This window comes from Mchenga conophoros, linkage group LG18 (genome assembly GCF_057382185.1).
Source record: "Mchenga conophoros isolate Kocher_MC1m ecotype Shallow Benthic linkage group LG18, M_conophoros_male_GT1.1, whole genome shotgun sequence".
Lineage (NCBI taxonomy): Eukaryota > Metazoa > Chordata > Actinopteri > Cichliformes > Cichlidae > Mchenga > Mchenga conophoros.
This window is the reverse complement of record NC_140543.1, coordinates 35202562-35223834: the sequence shown is the minus strand read 5'-3', so window position 1 is coordinate 35223834 and position 21273 is coordinate 35202562. Positions and strand designations below refer to the sequence as shown.

At 41.0% G+C, this 21273-nt stretch overlaps 1 protein-coding gene across 3 annotated transcripts in view; it reads left to right on the top strand.

The window, feature by feature from the left end:
- Positions 1-21273, top strand: part of LOC146554267 (uncharacterized) — a 95223-nt gene that overhangs the window by 58848 nt on the left and 15102 nt on the right. For all 3 annotated transcript variants that reach the window (XM_085253661.1, XM_085253660.1, XM_085253662.1), the window contains 8 exons: positions 2821-2957; positions 7374-7521; positions 7594-7912; positions 10767-10889; positions 16424-16715; positions 17616-17711; positions 20186-20390; positions 20481-20565. In XM_085253661.1, coding sequence (XP_085109787.1) covers positions 2821-2957; positions 7374-7521; positions 7594-7912; positions 10767-10889; positions 16424-16715; positions 17616-17711; positions 20186-20390; positions 20481-20565 — 1405 coding nt within the window. The remainder of the gene's footprint in view (positions 1-2820; positions 2958-7373; positions 7522-7593; positions 7913-10766; positions 10890-16423; positions 16716-17615; positions 17712-20185; positions 20391-20480; positions 20566-21273) is intronic.

Here is a 21273-nt window from a genome sequence, read left to right as displayed (position 1 = left end):
CTTTGGACCACTGCAGCACCTTGATTCTTTTCTTTTTCAGCCATTATTATAGATGATAAGCTCTTGTAGATTTCCATATTGTCTTGTTGATGACCAAGTTTGATCCAAGCTTTAGCTGTAAGATAGATGGCCTCACATTTGACTCTAGAATACTGAACAGGTGAACAGATGAGTTCATAGTGGACTTGGTAACGGCAAGATGCCCGAATTTTCATCCTTCCACCACCGTTCTGACGGTTGGTGTTAGGTGTTTGTGCTGCTATGCTGTATTAGGGTTTTTTTTCCAAACGTTATGCTGTGCATTATGGATAAACATCACTTTGGTGTCATATCTCTAAAGCAAATTGCTCTGGCAGTCTTGTGGTTTGTTCAGATGCCATTTTCAATCCTAAGCATCAATATCTTGGTGGTTTTAATCCAAACAAGTGAGGAGTGGATCTAATGCAGAAACTGAGATACATGACTTGCTTTATCATCATGCTGGACTATAACTGGGATAATCATTTACAAAATTAACATTATGTTCAATTGAAATTTATCTAATGCAGTTTTACAATGAAACTTGAAACTAGCAACTGAAACCATAAACTTATCAGCAAAATATTTGTTGAGGTCATAACTGCTGCTGAAGGTTCGATTTCCCATAGATTTCTTTTTGCAACCAAAGGAATCATCCCCTGATGTGACTCAACGTCACCGTTGGCCGACAGAGCCACCCCACTCCCAGTGAAAGCTTTTACTGCAACTCCAAAAGTCCTACCTTTGCTTGAGCCCATGGTAGCCCTTGTCCAACCTTGTTTAGATCTGTTCCCTTCCAGCTGTTATATAAACGAGTAGTTATGTGTAGTGTCTTTACATCAGACTTTAAGAGTTGCTGACCTAAATAGATGCTGATGTCAAGATTTCAGCTGTCCTCTTTCATTTAAAGTTAAAGCACTGACTGACCATGATTTAGTCCTTCCAACATTCACAGACGTGGTCTGACATCATGACCCTTTATAGTGTAAAATGCAGCTGAAGTCAAATCATTGGTGGCATGCATGGCGTGACATATCAACTTGTAGGCCTAATGTTAAAAAGCAATTGTTAAAAATAGAGGAGTGGGGTGGGAAGTGATTTGATTTGGTATGGCATGGTCGTCCAAACACATCATAATTCGTTCACATAATAACATGCTACACATTAACTTCTTTTTTCAACGTACTCTGCTAACATGGTTTGGCATTTATGAAGGTTCATGAGTAGGAGTTTCAGAATAACTGGGACACAGTTATGTTTCTCTATGCGAATTCAAACACACGTTTAACCAGATACCAACATATCAAGCCAGCCTACTCTCTTAAGCCCCAAGGTTCTTTCTGAGGTTCGTGCTCTTGGTATCTATAATAAAGCTAACACTTGGGAGATTCATCAGAGGTGGAAATATTAGAGGAGATGTTACTATGTCAAAGTAGCTGAGGCTGGAACATAGAACAAAAGGAATACTTTTTTCCTTGCCTAATTTATTTTGGAATTTTATTGCATATAACCATATTGAAAATATGCTTCAGTAGACAATAAACTCAGTAAACAGTCCCGATCAAAAGTTTAAGACCACTTGAAAAATGGCCAAAAATCATATTTTGCATGGTTGGATCTTAACAAGTTTCCAAGTAGAGCTTCAACATGCAACAAGAAGAAATGGGAGCAAAACATTTTTGAACATGCAGTTTATTGAAAACAGCACTTAAACTGAAACAGGCTGTTTTACAGCTGATCAAAAGGTTAGGATCACACGCCTTTAAAAGGCCAAATCTGTGGCAAAGATGTGGATTCATTGTCATTTTCTGTCAGGTAGTCACGCTGTCATGACGTTCTGATGACAAAGGCAACGTGAACGTGGTCGCGTTGTTGAACTGCATAAGCAGGGTTTCTCACAGCGCGTCATCGCTGCTGATGTGGGACGCAGTGAGACAGTCATTCCACCTGTGAGGATCTGCGCAGCCTTTAACCACAGCCATAAAGCTTTGGGTTAAGATAAACACGTTTGGTTTCTGTCACTGTCACATCTACACAACACTTGATGTAGAAAGGGACAGACTGACTGAAGGTCTCCAGGTCCCGTTGTTCAAAGATGGACCAGGCTGTTATATCAAAACAGTCCTGTAGTTGGAGGAGAGCACCATCTAGCCATGTTTTAATGACCCAGGTGCCTGGATGGGTCTGTTTGCTGCAGGGGATGTAGGCAGGGATGAGGACCAGTGAGAGGTGGTCAGATTATGTCAGGTGGGGGTGTTGTGTCACTCTGTAGACCTGCTTGATGTTGCTCACTTAGCTCTGGTTATTATATTATGTATATTTATGTGCATAGTGTCTATGCATTTATTGCTCCTACCCTTGAGGTTAGAGGCTAACTGCATATGTACTTTTATATTACTTGTAAGCTGTGCAATGAAATTGAAGTTCAATCTAGTCTAACCTTGCAGCACCCAAGCTTTTATACATACATCACTTCTGATGATGGCTTATGTGTGTTTATGTTGTCAGGCTGGTCTATCTAGTAAAGTGCTGGCAAGCTACAAGATACCATGTCAGAACATTCCAGTCACTTGAACATTTCATGTAGCAGACTTTTAGGTGCAGCAGTTTTCAAGTTATTCACAAAAAGAATTAACGGAATAATCACTGATTATTACGGCCACACACAGGACCAGTGACTGTGACTCCTTAAACCTGCTCTCTGCTGCCATCTTGTTTCTACAGCAGGCCGTCACACAGTTGACTCTGCTGCCTGTGACTGTTAATGCCATGTTTCTGTCTTCTGTGTTCTTTACTTTGCAGTGAACTGGAGGACTATGTGGACCATTTGCAAAGAAGCTCCATTACCGGTTCAAGCCAGCTGAGTGTAACTCTGAGAGATGTAGAGGAAGGAGCGATGAGCCTACGGGGGGTCGGGGAAACTCTGGCCATTCTCAAAGGTTAGTGGGTTTAGGGCAGGGGTCAGCGACCTGCAGTGCATGCGGCTCTTTCATCTTTATACTGCGGCTCTGCGTGGCGTGGGAAAATAAGTTATAAGTATTTAATTGAGGTGTACTTTATTTTTGTTAGTTCTTTTTTAAATTGTAGTTCAAATTGGAAGATTATTGTGATCGTGAAATATTAAAATTAAATTATATTTTATTTTAAACAAGCGTCACGCTTGCGGAAGCCGGAGAAAAGTAAGAAAAGAAAAATATCTGAAGAAACAGAATAATTAATGATACCTGGGCAGATTCATTCTGGCCTACCAGTATGCCTAATCTGTGGAGAGAGACTGGCTAACAATAAAAGCTTACATGTCGCAAGACATGTCCAAACTAAACACACGACCTTTGCTGATAAATATCCAGAGGGAGAAGAGAGGAAAAAAGCTGTTTCGGAACTGATGCGGAAGGATGAAATTGGCAAATTCAACTATACATGCAGATTTTGTGACCACTCAGGAAATAGTCAGGCATGGGAAGCCGCACCACCACAGGAAGAAATGATTGAGATGATACCACTAAAATGCCAGACACTGGAGAAGGACGTCTGTGAAGCTGTGCTTGATTGTTTAAGAGCTAAAGAAATGGAAACAACCCACCTAGTGTCAGTGGCTACTGATGGGGCGCCAAGTCTGATTGGTGTGCACGGGGGCTTCTTGGCATTGCTGCAGAAGTCACTGGATAGAAAGCTGCTGACATTTCACTGCATCCTGCACCAAGAGACATTGTGCACGCAAACCTTTCCTCCAGAATGCACAGAGGTCATGAATGTTGTCATTCAGATTAGCAATAAAATAATAGCAAAATGTTTAAATCACCGTCAGTTCCATTTGTTATTGGATGAGATGCAGAGCACGTACTCTGATCTCCTCATGTATAACAGAGTCCGGTGGCTGTCCAGAGGAGAGGTGCTGAAACGCTTTGGTGCACGTCTGGAAGAGGTGAAAACTTTCATGAGCAGCAAACTGCTCGCCTTTTCTGAACAGCCAGAGTGGCTGGAAAGGCTGCACTTGACGGTGGACATGATAGCAAACCTGAACAAGCTGAATACAACTCTTCAGGGCAGGCACATGCTGGAGGAGGTGTTAGGGCTTGAGCGCAAGCCGACAGTTTTAGTCAGAGATTTACAGAGAGGCACACTGTCTCACTTCCCCTCTTTAAGAGAGTTTAAACAAGGTCACAAGGTAATAAATGCAGAATATTTGCAGTCTGCAATCACCACGATGCAAGCATCGTTTTGGGAAACAATTCCAAGAGTTCGGAGAGGAAAAAACACATTATCACTCCCCTGACCATCGATCCCTCCCTCCCTGCATTTGCAGGTGTAAGTCAACCTGATCTGGAGCTGGCTGACATAGCTGACAAAGATATGTGGGTGTACGAATTCAAACGCTTGACAGAGGGTCGAGATGTTGCCCATCAGAAGGCCACTCTTGTTCAGGATCACAAATGGAGTGATGTTGACACCCTTTGAAGACCGGACAAACATGGAATGCCATCCCCGACACATAAACACGAAGAAATATGCATTTGGAGTCCGGTCGATCTTTGGATCCACGTATACATGTTCTCCACAAACACCGCTCACACCTCACAGACGACAGCTTACAGTCCTGCATAAAGATGAAAGTGACCTCGCACAGCCCTGCTTTGCAGACGCTGTGAGCAAATGTTCAGGAACATTAACCAGGTGAAATAAATATTTATGCTGATATTTTGCAGACATTAATTTTTAATTGTTTAGTGACATAGACCTTTTTTTCTATTATATTTTATAAATTCTGCTAATTTCTGGTCAAAGGCGATATAAAAATGACATTTTTGTGACATTTTTTGTGACATGAAATTTTTTGTTTGCTACATGGATGATTTAAGTTCAGCTTTTTAACTCATTTGAAAAACACCTTCAAGTCGACAAGTTTCGTTTTTGTTATTATTGATTTATCTTCAAAATGTGTTCATTACGTAAGTAAAATTTAACTTTCTCTGTAGCACCTCGTGGATTTCAAAAGCAACACACTTTTATACAAAGTGCAAAGATGAAAAAACAATATGCAGTGTTATCTTCATTTAAGATGTCAAAAAGTATTTGCGGCTCCCAGTATTTTCTTTTCCATGGAAACCGACCCGGGTGTTTGGGTGTTAAAGGTTGCCGACACCTGGTTTAGGGTGACTCAGTGAAAGGTTGAACCAATCATTTTATTGGCCAACATGTAATAGGTGCATTAGATCTGTATTTTGATATATGAATGGTTTGGTCATGTAATGTTCTAATAAATATTATAGTGATTTTAATAATTAATTAATTAAAAGCTCAAAAAATTCAATCAGTCACCTCTGGGAGTTATTGAAATAATGAAATAAATAATTAACCTGATATGTCATGTAGGGCTGCCACGATTAGTCGACTAGTCACGATTACGTCGACTATCAAAATCGTCGACGACTGATTTAATAGTCGACGCGTCGTTTGAAGCTTTGTAAGATCCCAAAAGACGCAGGAATAATAGCAGGATTTAAGAGTGTAATAACGGATTGAAACAGAAGATGGCAGCACTGCATGTACAAGGATGCCAGCTGCCGTTAAACCCCGAAGAAGAAGAAGCTGTGTCCCAGAATTCATAGCGCGGCCCAGCTCAGTTTCCAACAATGGCGGCAGCTAGTTAGTTTTAACTTTACTCTTATTATTCTTTCTGGGTCACAAAATAAACGTTTAACATATTTTCAGGCGGGAATGTAGCTGTGTAAACCTCAAATATCTGCTCAGTTTATCAAGACACCACATATTTTCAAAAGCGCTCCGACATTTTCAGAGACGTCTGTTACCCACTAGCTCGATAGCGAGCCGGGGGCTAGGCTCACTAGAGCCGTGAGAACACCGGACTCCCGGCAAATCGTTTTCAAACCCACCGCCGTCTTTCGCTACTCAGGTTAAACATATGAGTCACTTAGATAACTTAAAAATGTTATTGTTTGGCTTTTTTTTTTTTTTTTTTTTTTTAGTATTTTATTTGTTCCTGAGTAAATCTGTTTGGCTGAGATTAAAGTTATAGTTTTTACACAGCTGAATAAACGTCAAGCAGACAGCTGATTATCAGAAGTGTGAGATGCTGGAGAATCTACTCCGGTGTCCTGTTATATTTTAGATAGCAAGGAGTTTATTAAACTTCACTGAAACAAACTATCATCTTGTCTTTATTTTTAGTTAGCACATACCTTAACCTTTTAAGACCTACCATAGAACCAAGTCCGCCAGAGCTTATATTATATTTTTACATGCTGTGGAGCCATTTTTGGGAGCATTTCAAGTTGCTATACATCAATACAACCATTATAGCCCAGATTTTAATAATATGTATTCATTAAGTGCATAGTAATTACATAAATTGCAAAAAAGTGCAATAAACTACAAAAAAATTGAAAATCGTTTTTGCTTTTTTAACATATATTTCTAGTTAGAGAAATTTAAGAGGCTTATCCCTCAAAACTGTAAATACAAAAAAGTTGCACAAAATAGTTTCCCACCACAGGAAATTTATTTTGAGTGTCTTCATAGTTTTATTTTTGAAATACACCAATTTTTATTCACTGCAGGAAAAACGAAAATAAATATTATACTGCAAATTTGCAAAAAAGCAGCATATGCATCAAAATAAACTATTTCCAGCAGTGCAATATGAGTCGTAAGCATCCCAGAAACGACACAGAAAGTCATAAAGTCAAACATAACTTTTAAAAAGACCAGCATAGGCCCTGAGGCCCTGATGGTAAAAAAGACTACATTTCCGCGAAAATGACGTCACTTCTGGTTTCGGGCAGGTAATGGCGGAAATGCAAAAGTTCGCGCTGACGTCTATTCCAACGTAGGAAGTGTTATGAACAGCTGATCGGATCGGCAAAGCGTGTTTCTGGAATATTATGTTTTTGTTGCTGCAAGTGCTTTTTATGCAGTTTTTGCAAAGCTTTATGTGGAAGGAAACCGTGACCTAGGACAAGCTGATGGCATAAGATGTAAGTACAACTCCTCCGGTTTCATATGCAAAAAAAATTTTTGCGCTAGCTTACATGGTTGCAGTGCTACCAGGATTTAAAAATAGTTACGCAAAACAGAGCGTGCCCGCTCCGATCGGCTCTAAAGGGTTAAACACTTAAAGCTGTAAGCTAATGATAGTTATATAAGAGCAGATGCTGCTGGTGCAATAAGCTGTACGTTTTACGTCCAATGGATGATGATCTGATTAATCGACTAATCGCAAAAATAATCGGTGACTAGTCGACTATCAAAATAATCGTTTGTGGCAGCCCTAATGTCATGTAGATTTTGGTAGTGTACTCAGAGTAAAGTTCCCTTCCTTGTTTGGTATCTTCCAGGTGAGTTTCCAGAGCTGCAGATGAAGATGCGCTTGGTGTTGAGGCAGGAGGTAGAGGCAATGCGTTTCCTGAAGGAGGCGCCTCTTAAGATGGACTCCATGTTAAAGAGGGTCAAAGCCCTGACTGACACCCTCAGCTCTCTCCGCAGGTACTCAGTATTTTCACTCAGAGTTAAAACTGCTCAAGAAAACGCTCTTGAAAATGCTCCTGTTTTCACCAGGTGTGTGTCAGAGTTGGTCCCATCACCCAGATCAGCCCAGTTAGAGCCGGTAGAAGCTGTTGAACTGGGCAACGGACCAGCAAAGACCCAGAGTCTTCAGAACTCCCCAAAACCCCAACCTCGGTCCTCAGTCAGGCTGCCTCAGCTCACTCCTTCTCTCTCTGGGAGCCAGGCTGAGACCAGGTTGGTGGGCTTGCCGTCTCTAATTGTGGCCCACGGAACGAAGAGCACACCACCTTCTGTGGTCCAGACCTCCCAACATTCCCCCGGTCTCCCTCTGAAACCCATCCCCGGACGGCACTCACCCACTGTGGCTAAGGTACCATATGGATAATAGTTCTTGGGCTGCATAACTGATCACTTTCATCTCTTCTTAAAGTCATTAAAGAACTCTTTAAGAGTTCTTTTTACTGATGGCATGAAGGTGGCTTTCATATGAATTGTATAATCTTGGGATTGATATTGTTATAGCACCTTGATCACAAACTAGGCCACCGTTGAAAAAAAACCAACATAAAATTCAATGAGATAGTAAGACGAGTAAAACACAGACATAAAATGATCTATATAACATATACAACATACCTCGCAGGCTGACCCATGCTTAGAGGCAGAAATGAGCACTTTACAGATACTTTTAAGAACACTTTAACTTCCGCTGACTTAAGTTGCCCTCTCCTGCTTCAACTTACCATGTTCATACTTCAACATGGGCGTGCATGTCACTCAGGTGCTCCAGCGGAAACAACATGCAGTACAATAGTTCCTACATGAGAATTTCCAAAATAAATGACCTGATGACCAGTGTTGGTCAAGTTACTTGAAAAAAGTAATCAGTAACTAATTACCGATTACTTCCCCAAAAAAGTAATCCTGTTACTTTACTGATTACTTATTTTCAAAAGTAATTAATTACTTAGTTACTTAGTTACTTTTTAAAAACACGATTTACAACCTGAAGAGGTTGTAAATCGTGCCCAATTCTACAGCCCAATTCTACTTTTTCTGCATAATCCATCATACAAAATGTAATCAAGTGGAAAAGTCTCTTTTTAAAACTTGTTTTATTAGTTTTAATCTTTTAACTTTATGCATCAAGCAAAAATTAAATTATATGCAACATTCTCTGACTGGAAGAAATTTGTTTAACATTTAAACCTATTTTCTGCACATTCCAGCACAGAAAATAATTTTTTTTTTGTGTTTACACTCAGTCTTTCAAATAGATGCAAGTAAAACACAGCAGAAAATAAATAAAGTCAAAGACTCAGCGGTCCTGTTGCTCTATTTTCACCTGTAAAGCAGGAGTGGGGTGGGCGGAGGTTTACCCTGGTGCAGGTGTGCCGCGGTCAGTGGAAGAATCCGCGAGTTTCTCTGTGAGTTTCCCATTACGTCGTAGCTACTCGGTGCTTGCTCGGAAGTTTAGGGGTTTTTTTGCTGTAAAAAGAAGTTTTCTTCCCACGCACAACGGACACTAATGTTTTTGTCACTTTTTATGGAATCAAACTCAAAGTAAGGTCAGTACTTCCACGCTTTAAACGCTGCACGCTCATACTCTCTCTGCACTCGATATATGATCCATTGTTGATCTGCACACAGCTGTTGTCACGAACGTCGCACTCGCTTACGTCACTGTCATGAGACATTCTCGCAAAAAATCATGGTTTTAGTGACGCAGTAACGCAGCGTTCCTACGGGAAAGTAACGGTAATCTAATTACTGTTTTTGCAATAGTAACCCCTTACTTTACTCGTTACCTGAAAAAAGTAATCAGATTACAGTAACGCGTTACAAGTAATGCGTTACTGCCCATCTCTGCTGATGACATATAAAATATGCATAGTGCTGTTACGTTTCGGTGTTGTCAGTGTGTTGTTTTTGGCGTGACTGTTATGTGTTTCCTGTTTTACTTTGAAAGTCTGTGTTATCTTAGTCTTTTCAGTTTACGTTTCCCTGTCTCGTTAGTTCTGAGTTGCCCCAGCTGTGTTTCCCTCTTGTTGTCCATTTTCCTGATTGCTCCCTCTAGGTATTTAAACCCTGTGTTTCAGTGTGTCATGGTCGCGATCTCCCCCGTGTTGTAAATAGTTTGGTGTTTTGTTGTAAATAAATAGTTTGTTGTAAATAGATTTGTTGATACTTTCGTTTCGGGATTTTGGTGGTGAGCTTTAGTGGGGGGTTTTTGTGTGTGTGTGTGTGTTTTTTTTTTTCCTTTATTTTTACTTTTTTCGTGTTACACTCCGGTTGCCTAGGCCGGGGTGTAACATATGGGGGCTCGTCCGGGATTGCCTTCGCTGGAGGGTCCGAGGGACCGCTCCAGCCTTCATCCGCCTTCGCTGGAGGGTCCGAGGGACCGCTCCAGCCTTCGTCGTCTGCTGGAGGGTCCGTGGGACCGCCCCAGCCTTTGTTGTCGCTGGAGGGTCCGTGGGACCGCTCCAGCCTTCATCCGCCTTCGCTGGAGGGTCCGTGGGACTGCTCCAGCCTTCATCCGCCTTCGCTGGAGGGTCCGAGGGACCGCTCCAGCCTTCGTCGTCTGCTGGAGGGTCAGTGGGACCGCTCCAGCCTTCATCGGCTTCGTCTGTCTGGATCAAACTTTTCACTTGGTGTTAAATGTTTGATTTTTGGGTGGGGGGAACTGTTACGTTTCGGTGTTGTCAGTGTGTTGTTTTTGGCGTGACTGTTATGTGTTTCCTGTTTTACTTTGAAAGTCTGTGTTATCTTAGTCTTTTCAGTTTACGTTTCCCTGTCTCGTCAGTTCTGAGTTGCCCCAGCTGTGTTTCCCTCTTGTTGTCCATTTTCCTGATTGCTCCCTCTAGGTATTTAAACCCTGTGTTTCAGTGTGTCATGGTCGCGATCTCCCCCGTGTTGTAAATAGTTTGGTGTTTTGTTGTAAATAAATAGTTTGTTGTAAATAGATTTGTTGATACTTTCGTTTCGGGATTTTGGTGGTGAGCTTTAGTGGGGGGTTTTTGTGTGTGTGTGTGTGTGTGTTTTTTTTTTTTTTTTTCCTTTATTTTTACTTTTTTCGTGTTACACTCCGGTTGCCTAGGCCGGGGTGTAACAAGTGCAAAACAAAATACATTAACTAGCGGTATGGCAGTAACAACTGTAAAGCAGCAAAATGTGAGCACCTTATTTTGTCTGTGGTGTGTAAGACATGTTGTCATGTTGTGAAGGTGCATCCTCGCAGCAGAGAGGGCAGTCCTGCCCTGCAGAGGAGAACAGGTCTTCAGGAGTCTGACGAACTGGACCAACTGGCACCAACACCAGCAGAACACACCCACAGTGAGCGGACCATGGTAAGACACAAAGACACACAGGTTAGAGGTCAACACTAAACTCTCATTCACTTATAGATAAACCTCTGGACAATAGGCTACAGAAATGTAAATGTCAACAATCTGTGTCACTTTGGCATCATTTATCATGTTATTGATTGAAAATGTTGCAGGAATCATTGTTGGCAGATCCCAAGGCTACTTGAGTTCTGTAAATTTAATAAAATCAAGAAATTAAAAATATATAAAGGTGGGTTTCATCAGTTTTCACTCACATGAATGCTTTTTGACTTTCTGCCAAAGATCTGGCAAAGTTGAACCAAGCTGGACATAAAAATTTGAGATCCCAACTCAGCTGTGCCATATCCCAGCTCTACCTCTCCGGCGTAAGTGCCCCGTCACCGGGGGCGCTGTAATGGCTGCCTGGTGAAGCTGGAAGTTTCTTTAAGGTGCTCTTGTACGCCCTTATCCAAAAAACACGGAGCGGTGCCTCGCTTCTCTATCTCTCTGCATTCACTGGAACCTGTCGATGACTGGCTGGTACCTGTCGCCAGTCTGGATGGGACGTTCCAGCCCCGAAAACCCTGCTCTGCTTGTCCCAGCTGGCTTGGAGTGAATTTGCAGAACCTGTGGCCTCTGTGTCGGGCTTCTAGGATGGCTAACAACGCAGATCCACCGCTTACTGTCAAGACTGGTCTGGTAAATGCTAGGTCCCTAGCAAACAAAACTTTTATTCTGAAGGCTCTCTTCATATCCCGAGGACTGGATTTTCTGTGCGTGTGTGAGACGTGGCTGAGCACTGTTAAATGTAGCATCTTCTCTGAACAACCTGCGATTGCTGCTATTTTAATTCACCGCAGATGTTGGGCTGCAATGATTTTTAAAGGTCATTTTAAATGTAAGCAGTTATCCACACCATTCAGCAGCTTTGAACTGGCTGTTTGAGCAGGGCTGCTCTCACACAGTGTTGTGCGCGGTGGTTTATCATTGTAGTGGCGAATTTCTGTCCCAAGCGATGAAAAAATAATTCTTCTACTTCTGACTCGTACATACAAACAAACGATGTCACAGTCAAAAAGCTCTTTGCTGCTACAGCGCACATTTCCATTGCCGTACTGGCTCATTCTAACCTGCTACCACACATGCGCCATCATTTTTATCTTTCCAGACAAAAATTAAACACGCGGCATATATTCTCTGATAACGTCTTATATAAACCAAACATGTAACATAATAACTGAAATGGTACCAAAAATATTTTTCTATGCATTGGCTCTAACAATTGTCCTCCAGAATACAATAAAGACTTTGTGAATGACTTCTTAGCATGCCAAAATATGATTGTGTTCTTCTTGTTGGGGATTTTAATATTCACGTGTTGCCCTGATATGCCCATGGCAAAGGGCTTTTTAAACCTCAGCGATTTTGTTTTAATCTTGTGGAATGTGTGAACTGTCACACACATGAACGTGGAAACACACTTGATCTTGTTTTATCTCGTTTTTTCTGTTTTCAACGTAGAGATTTGTGATGCTGTGTTTTCTGACCATAGTATTGTTATTTTTGAAGTTCCTCTTGCCTGTAGCAGCGCTGCTGCTGTTGCGTTTTTAACTCCTCCACTGTTGAGCAGCTTTCAGCAGTTTTTAATCCAAACTGTAAAATCCTGGAGTTTTTATGCAGCCGGACTGAGGAACTGAGCTCATGGTTTTATTCCACCTGCCAGACTGCTTTGGACACTGTGGCTTCATTAAAAACCAGGCAGCCTAAAACTCAATCTGATCCCTGGCTGAATGACACAACCCAAGCTGTCCAACACGTGTTTTATCTATTATTCCTAACTACGTACTGTACAGCACTTTGGTCCTATGCTGGCTATTTCAAAGTGCTTTATAAATAATGTTGAATTGAATTTAATTGGATTTGCCTTCTTTTTTTTTCTTCCATGTCTTTTATTGAGTTTTAAACTTTATCTTTTACAGTAACATCACCATTAAAAATAAAAACAACAAATAAAAACAACAGAACTGAACAAAACATAAGAAAACAGACAACCGAGCTCAAGAATACAATTAAACAGACAAAAGAGGACAGACTCTTTAATTATGAGATAAAGTTAGCAATACTCAATTCAATTCAATTTTATTTATACAGCACCAAATCAAAACAACAGTTACAGCCGTCAGCTGCGTAGAAAAAGATCCTGGTGTAGAAAGAAATATTAAATAAATTCTAACAACAGCTTATCAAGCTTAAACGTGCTGCTGTTGTTCAGCCGCTGGTTTCCTCTTTCTGGTGCAAAGTGAGACAAAAACAAAGAAGAGAGAAAAGCCGATCAGCTGATCATTTATCAGTTTCATGATTGAAGTAGCAGCAGGAGAGGGAGAGAGAGAGGCAGTCGCTCCATATATCGGTTGTTAAACGTAACGTGGGAATGCTTTACAAACATTCAGAGATGAACTTACACACTTGTTTTACTTCTCTCTGGGATCACTTTGTCGGAGATGAAATGGTAGTGAGGCTACAAATGCTCAACCAGACCGCCGACAGGTCTCGCACGCCACAGCTGTTCTATCACGTGACGCATACTGCTCCGACGTGCTACGGTTATGAGCCGAGTTAGGCCATGTCGCAAGTTTTCTGTGGTGCTTTTTTGATATTTAATGGATCGGATTACATTTTTTATTTCTCTCCGATATCCGATTCAGTAATTTACGTCAGTATCAGACCGATACCGATACTTAATATCGGATCGGTCCATCTCTATCACAAACGCTGTCCATCTAATCTGACTGAGCTGGAGCTGTTTCAAAGAAGAATGGGCAAAGATTTCAGTCTGTAGATGTGCAAAGCTGGTAGAGACAGACCCTAAAAGACTGGCAGCTGGAACTGCAGCAAAAGCTGGTTCTACATAGTATTGACTCAGGGGGCTGAATAATTACGCACACCCCACTTTGCAGTTATTTATTTGGGAAAATGTTTGGAATCATGTATGATTTTCGTTCCACTTCTCACGTGTGCACCACTTTGTGTTGGTCTTTGTGGAATTCCAATAAAATAGATTCATGTTTGTGGCTGTAATGTGACAAAATGTGGGAAAGTTCAAGGGGGCCGAATATTTTTGCAAGCCACTGTATCATGTCATCTCAGATCACTCCCCTGTCACATTAACCTAAAACATCTAAAATGCAACTAGACCGCAGCAAATATTGAGGCTTAACCCTCTATTGTTACGCGAGAAGGATTTTCATGAATATTTAGAAACACAGATCTCTCCGTATTGATGGAAATGGCAACTCAGAAACTAAGCCTGCTACACTTTGGGAGCCTATTTAAGCGATGCTATTATCTCTTTTGAATCAGCCAGAAGGAAGAGAAACCGGGCTAAGCTCCTGGACTTGGACAAACAAATTAAAGATTTGGATAAAGAGAAAGCCTAAACGCCATCCATCCTGCTACATAAGAGAATACTGTCTTTAAAATATGAATATAATAATCTACTCTCAGCAAAAATCAGTAAAATCTTTTTGTACACCAAGCAGATATACTTTGAGCTTTGAATTTAGTGAGATTTTGTGCCCATACCTGCATAAAACATTTGCTCAAACTCTAGTAGATAAAGTCTTCCCTCCCACCGTTACAGAGGCAATTATAACTGTTATTTGTAAAATAGGTAGGAATGCTGGTTCTTATCGTCCCATCTACTTGCTAAACCTGGATGGGAAAGTATTCTCTAAAGTACTTGCCAATAGATTAAGCCCCCTTTAGTACACCCAGATCAAACTGGATTTATACCCCAGAGAAATTCATCTTTTAATCTCAGGCTAATATTTAACATTACTTACTCCACTGCCAGACCTAAAGAAGAGTTGGCAGTTTTGGCAGTCGACGCTGAGAAGGCATTAGACCAGATCGAATGGCCCTATTTGTTCAAAATATTAGAAAGATTTAAATTGAGTAAGAAATGTATGTCGATGGTGGAGTTGCTTTATGTCAGTCCTCATGCTCGCGTTCTTACCAGCCAGATTCTATCACCATCCTTTGGCTTATGCAGAGGGACAAAGCAGGGATGCCCTCTCCCCACTGATATTTGCCTTGGCAATAGAGCCCTTTGCTGAAAGCATACGCAAAGATCCAACTATTTTTGGTTGTAATACTGATACAACTACTAATAAAATCTCACTCTATGCAGATGATGTGTTATTATATATTTTTATATATCACCCAACCAGGAAAGACTATTCCTGCCATATTAGACAAAATTAAGTTCTTTGGGTCTTTGGATACAGGATAAATCTGAATAAAAGTGAACTAATGCCGATACATGTGAGCAACCCCTCATGGCTGCAAAACCTCCCATTCAGTATAGCTTATGCAAAGCTCACTTATCTGGGTATTCAGGTTACAAAAAGCAATCCCTCTCTATTAAAATCTAACTTCTCTCCCTTAATATCTGAGCTTCAGTCAAGTATACAGTTCTGGAATACGCTTCCTATATCACTCATTGGCAGAGTTAATGCTATAAAGATGATAGTTTTGCCCAAGTGGTTGCACTTATTTCCCAATCTCCCTGTGTTCCTTCCTAAAACATTTTTTAAAAACCTAAATTCACTCATCTTACCTTTTTAATGGGGCAATAAAACACACAGAATTGCTGGGAAACATCTTTGCAAGTCTAAAAAGCAGGGAGGGTTAGCGCTTCCGAATCTCCTGTTTTATTACTGGGCTTCGCATATAAAATTCATGACGTACTGGTTAGTTGACAACGGCAACCCCCTCACATGGTTGCAACTGGAGCTGGAAGCTTGTCAGCCTTACTGTATAGAAGCTATACTGCTGTCTCCCCTGCCCATTGATAAGTCTATATATGACGTATTCTTAAGCAGATTAAACTACACTTTGATTTGAAGTCTCTATCACCTATTACACCTATTGTAGGGAATCCATCTTTTAAACCGTCTATTCTAGACAATACATTTAGACTTTGGAAACAGGCCTTTGCACAATCAGCAATCTGATTTTTGGCTTCTCATTATGACAAGCTAGCTGGACAGCTGGGACTGGGGTTGTGGGCGTGTGGGAGGGTATTGTACCATGTTATGTTACGTTTTGTTATATTTTGTTATGCTATGTGGTGTTAATGTACAAAAACAGAGCAACTATCTCATGCTGTAAATTCCATTGTCATACAGACAATTGCTCAATAAATATATCCTGGAAAAAATTGCATATATCTGTTGCCATCAGCATGTTCAAAGTTTTAGAGGTTTCTACACATGTCAGGGATAATGTAGAGTTCCAACCCACCTGACCCGCCTCGCCTCATCCCGGGCTGTGTTATCCCTACTGTCATGATATCACAAGCACTGGCTTTTTTTCTGGGGTTGGGGGATATTTAGGTCGTATTTAGAAATCGTTTCCAATCTGTTTTAGAGTAATTGTTGTCAGTCTGGTTCAGACCACGATTGTCTGTCTAAACTGCATTCTTGTGGTATTTTAAAAAAGCTCTCATTCAGTTTTGTGCCTAGTTTGAAACAAACTTTCACTATTCTCCACAGACAACAGAGAAACAAACTCAAGGGGGCGGCCTCAGTGGAAAAGCCAGCTGTATGGGTCAGTCCAGTCCCAGCCGAGTGAAACAACCGGCCACCTTCAATTCTAGCCACACTCAACCTCCCAGCACCAGTATCGGCTTTAACCAGGTCCTACAAGAGGTCCAGGCCAGCGTAATGGAGTCTATCCCTAGTTTGGATGTGTCAGAATTCAGAGTGAACAATTCTGCCTCACAACATACAGCTCGACTTGCATCGAAATCAGAACAGAACACACCTCTGAACCTGACACTGCAAGGTAGAGTCCCTCAATGCTTCTCATGCAGTTTGTTCTTTGTTTTGTTTTTCTTTTTTTGGGGGGGGGGTTGCGGTCCTGTCCAGCACTCTAACAATAAGAATTATTGTCTATAGGCACAAAAAATGCCCAACAGATTTATTTTCCCCAAGTGGATCAATACAGCTTTTCCTATACTGGTCCACTTGATTATCATAGTTTATTCACTCTATATTATTGATGTATTTATTTTTTTACTTTTAAGTTATTACAATCAGAATGGACATTACTGGGAGACGGGAAAGAGAAAGACAAAGAGAAGAAAAGTTGGAAAGAGACTCAACAGAAAGAGAGGGAAAGAAAAAGACAGGAGACGAGAGCCAGAGAGAAACGACACTAAAAATCTGTTTGATCGCCTGCTGAAAAACAAACAACAAGCAAAAAGAGAACAACACAGTAAATAATAAATATTGAATGTTACTGACCGGCACACAAGACTGACAACGCACAATATGTTTAGAGGCAGCAGCCAACCAAGATAGTGTGTGTCTGTGAGGGAGGGGCTAGAGCCAGCTCCCCCGCTGGCCTATTATTATAACCCTTCAAATTTGAAGAAAACTGTTTTGGGGTTTTTTGCCAATCAGCACTGTATAGTGTCATAATTATGTTAAGGCATGCATGAAACCCTTTGTTGTTGTGTTTAAATTCAACAGTTCTTAACTTTTCACTTCAAATATTTTTGTATTTGACCATGGGACTCGTGTCTGGCTGCCCAAAACAATATGAAACATTATGGCTTCAATAATCAGTCTCTAATGGTGAACTATAATAACTTTCACAGTATTACCACTAAAGTAATGGTAAAGTGGTAGTGTGGTTGTGACCAGCTAATACTGATACTTTGTGTTTGTGCTAAAATCTCAGGGGAGGATCAGGCACTCGTGTTTGCCACCCAGCAAGACACACCTTCCAAACAAAGTGATCAAGGGGACTCCACTGATTTAAAACCCCCAAACACAGGTATGACTCCAGTTTGAAGAAAGATATCACCTTAGATATCACCTCCTTGTAGTACGTTAATACAGCTCTTTTCATTCTTATCAAGGTCATTTACACTGCTCAAAAAGATACTGATATGGATATATAATGTGTTAGAAACAAAAGGATGCTGCAGTGTTTGATGGAAATTAAAATAATCATTATAAAGAGGACTGAATTCAAAGACACCTCGAAAATCACAGTCAAAAAATGATTTGGCACAGTAGTTACAGCAACTCAAGATGGTACTCAATAGTTATTATGGTCCCCACATGCTTATATACATGATTGACAACATTGGTGCTCCAAATGAGAAGACAGATGTTGTACAGGATTTAACACAGGCAGGCACAGAGGCAGGTCAATCAATTCCTTCAAACTCAGGAACTGCCACCATACTCTTACATGAAGCTGGGCATTGTTGGGCACCATGAGGAACCCAGAAACCCCAGCACCAGCACATGGTCTCCCCAGACTGCCACTGACCCACCAAAAAACTGGTCATGTTGAGCGATGTTACAGGCAGCATAACATTCTTCTTTGCTAAAGAACCTTGACCTTGACCTGTGACCCTTTTGCATCTGTCACATGTGCTCAGGGTGAACCTGCTCGTCTGTGAAAAGCAGCTGTGGTGCAGCTGCCAGTTATTATTCTTTTTAAAATGTCAGTCGGGCTCCACAGCGCTGGGCAATAAGCACAGTAGCGAATGTCGGGTCCTCAGGCCACCTTCAAATCAAATCAAATCAAATCAAATCAAATCACTTTTTATTGTCACATCACATGTGCAGGCACACTGGCACAGCACATGCGAGTGAAATTCTTGTGTGCGAGCCCCACAAGCAACAGAGATGTGCAAACACAACAACACAAACGAGCAAAATACAAGAATGGCCAACCTGAAACTAATAAATATATGTACAATATATAATAGTGTATGCATTTCTGGATGTGTATACTAAATATTTTCCTACGTGTGTGTGTGTGTGTGTGTGTGTGTGTGTGTGTGTGTGTGTGTGTGTGTATGTATACACATTTTTACAAATTAAATAGTAAAAAAATAAAATAAAATAATAATAATAATAATAAAATATATAAAATATACAGAGTTGAATATGCGCAAAACAAGTGGCATTTATATACAGTGTGGAGTGCATAATGTTGAAGTTCCAGTAGTGAAGCTGAGGTGTCTATGACGTGTTCAGCAGTCTGATGGCCTGATGGAAGAAGCTGTCTCTCAGTCTGCTGGTACGGGACCGGATGCTGCAGAACCTCCTTCCTGATGGAAGCAGTCTGAACAGTTTATGGCTGGGGTGACTGGAGTCCTTGATGATCCTCCCCGCTTTCCTCAGGCAGCGCTTCCTGTAGATGTCTTGGAGGGAGGGAAGCTCACCTCCAATTATCCGTTCAGAGCACCGCACTACTCGCTGGAGAGCTTTGCAGTTGTAGGCGGTGCTGTTGCCATACCAGGTGGTGATGCATCCAGTGAGGATGCTCTCAATGGCACAGTGATAGAAGGTCCTGAGGATGCGGGGGCTCATGCCGAATCTTTTCAGTCTCCTGAGAAAGAAGAGGCGCTGTTTCTGATTGTTTGATCAGAGACATTCACACCAGTGGCCTGATGGAGGTCATTTTGTAACTTTGTCAGCACTCACGCTATTCCTTGCTGACCTTGCTGATGGGTTAAGGATTTTCGACGGACCCCTCCTTCTCTCATAGGGTAACTGCCTGTCTCATGGAATCCCCTCCATGCTCTTGAGACTCTGCTGAAAGACACTCCTGGAGGAGTTGGACTACCTTTGTGACTTCTGTAGGGTCCAAGTATCACCTTGTGGCACCAGTAGGCACACTGACTCTAGCCAAATGCAAAACTACTGAAACAACAGTCAGAAAAGATGAGGAGAGGAAAAATGTCAGTGGCTTCCACTTATAATACTAAGTGCAATAATCCTTTCTGTCATCGTTGTATTTTTACTCAGTTGTATATAGTATTTGTATTTGTATTCTATTTTTATCTTATTGTATATTTATTTTATTTTATTCTACTGTATATAGTATTTTATTTTATTCTATTCTGTACAGTTGTGTACTGTATTTATTCTTATTGTATTCTAATTTTTGCCTCATAACTTTTGCACTGTCCACTTCCTGCTGTGACAAAACAAATTTCCCACGTGTGGGACTAATAAAGGTTATCTTATCTTATCTTATCTTATAAAACCTTTCCTGTTTTGGGAGTTGTCTCACAGTTGTCCCTCTAGTGCACATGTTGTTAATTTCATTCATTGTTCCTTTAAGTGAGCAGAGTAGCTTCTCAAAGCAGTTTCAAGATCATCTTGAATGGCATCATGATGAAACCAGGCTGATTAAACATTTCAAAATAGGCAGACATTAATCTACTTTCTTTGTCATTTATATGAAAGACAGTTTATTAAATGACAGCATTGTGATGTGTTTAGCTCCAGCAGCAGTGTCACAGCTTCCTGCAGCCGCTGTGGACCTTCAGTCATCGGTTGGTCTTTCAGCTACCTCATCAGCTTCTCCTGGTGCCAAGTGCAGCAGCCGGCCACAGGTGGAAAAACCACGCCGCTCCAGCTTAGACAAGGAGATGAAGCACAGTCCAGACAGGGCAGGCAAGAGCCCTCCTCCTCCTCCTCCACGGAGGTCAGTTGATCACTGAGCATCAGGAAGGACTTTCTACTGGTTAAAATCACAATTCACCTAATATTTGTATTTGTTTTATTGTCTTCTCAGAATCCATGCTGTCACTTCAGGTCTCACAACAGGAAGGTCAGGAGAGGTGGTCTTTGTAACTAGGAAAGAGCCTGTTGGAGCCCAGGTTTGTTGTGCCTTCAGCTAAGACAGGTGTACCATGGACACTTCCAGTCTGGCCCGTCACCCTCCTGACATGAATAACTTTACACGCTAACTATTGCCAAGTGGAAGTACATTATACATTTTCCCACAAAAATACTTTCTTAAAATACTATCTTTTGTTTTTGAAATGTTTTACATTATATAAAGAAGAGTCACAATAAAGAACAAGCTAGGAGAAAAGAATGAAAACAACCTGAACACTATTTTGTTGGAGGGATTCACTCATCCACATTAAATTCAGGTGTTCCAATCACTTCCGTGGCCACAGGTATTTAGAATCAAGCACCAAGCAGACTTGTGCAAAAGCACTACAAACATTTCTGAAGCTTTATATCACAAGTACAATGTAAAGTGTTGGATGCAGTACTCTTTTTTTTTTTTTTTTTGACAACTTTATTTATGATCTTCCAATATGACAAAAGTACAGAAAAATACAACTCAAATTGTGATTACAAACACAGCCATTGTGAAACCGGTTGCGCCACACAGTGCAAACCAGTTGGATGCAGGAAAACGTATAATCTATGGGCACAAACAAATAAAAACTACCATGTGAACAAGGCAAAAAAACAACAACAACAACAACACCCCCCCCCCCCCCCCCCCCCCCACAAAACCCACCAAAGAACAAAACAAACAAAAATAGAATAGAATAAATACATAAATAAAA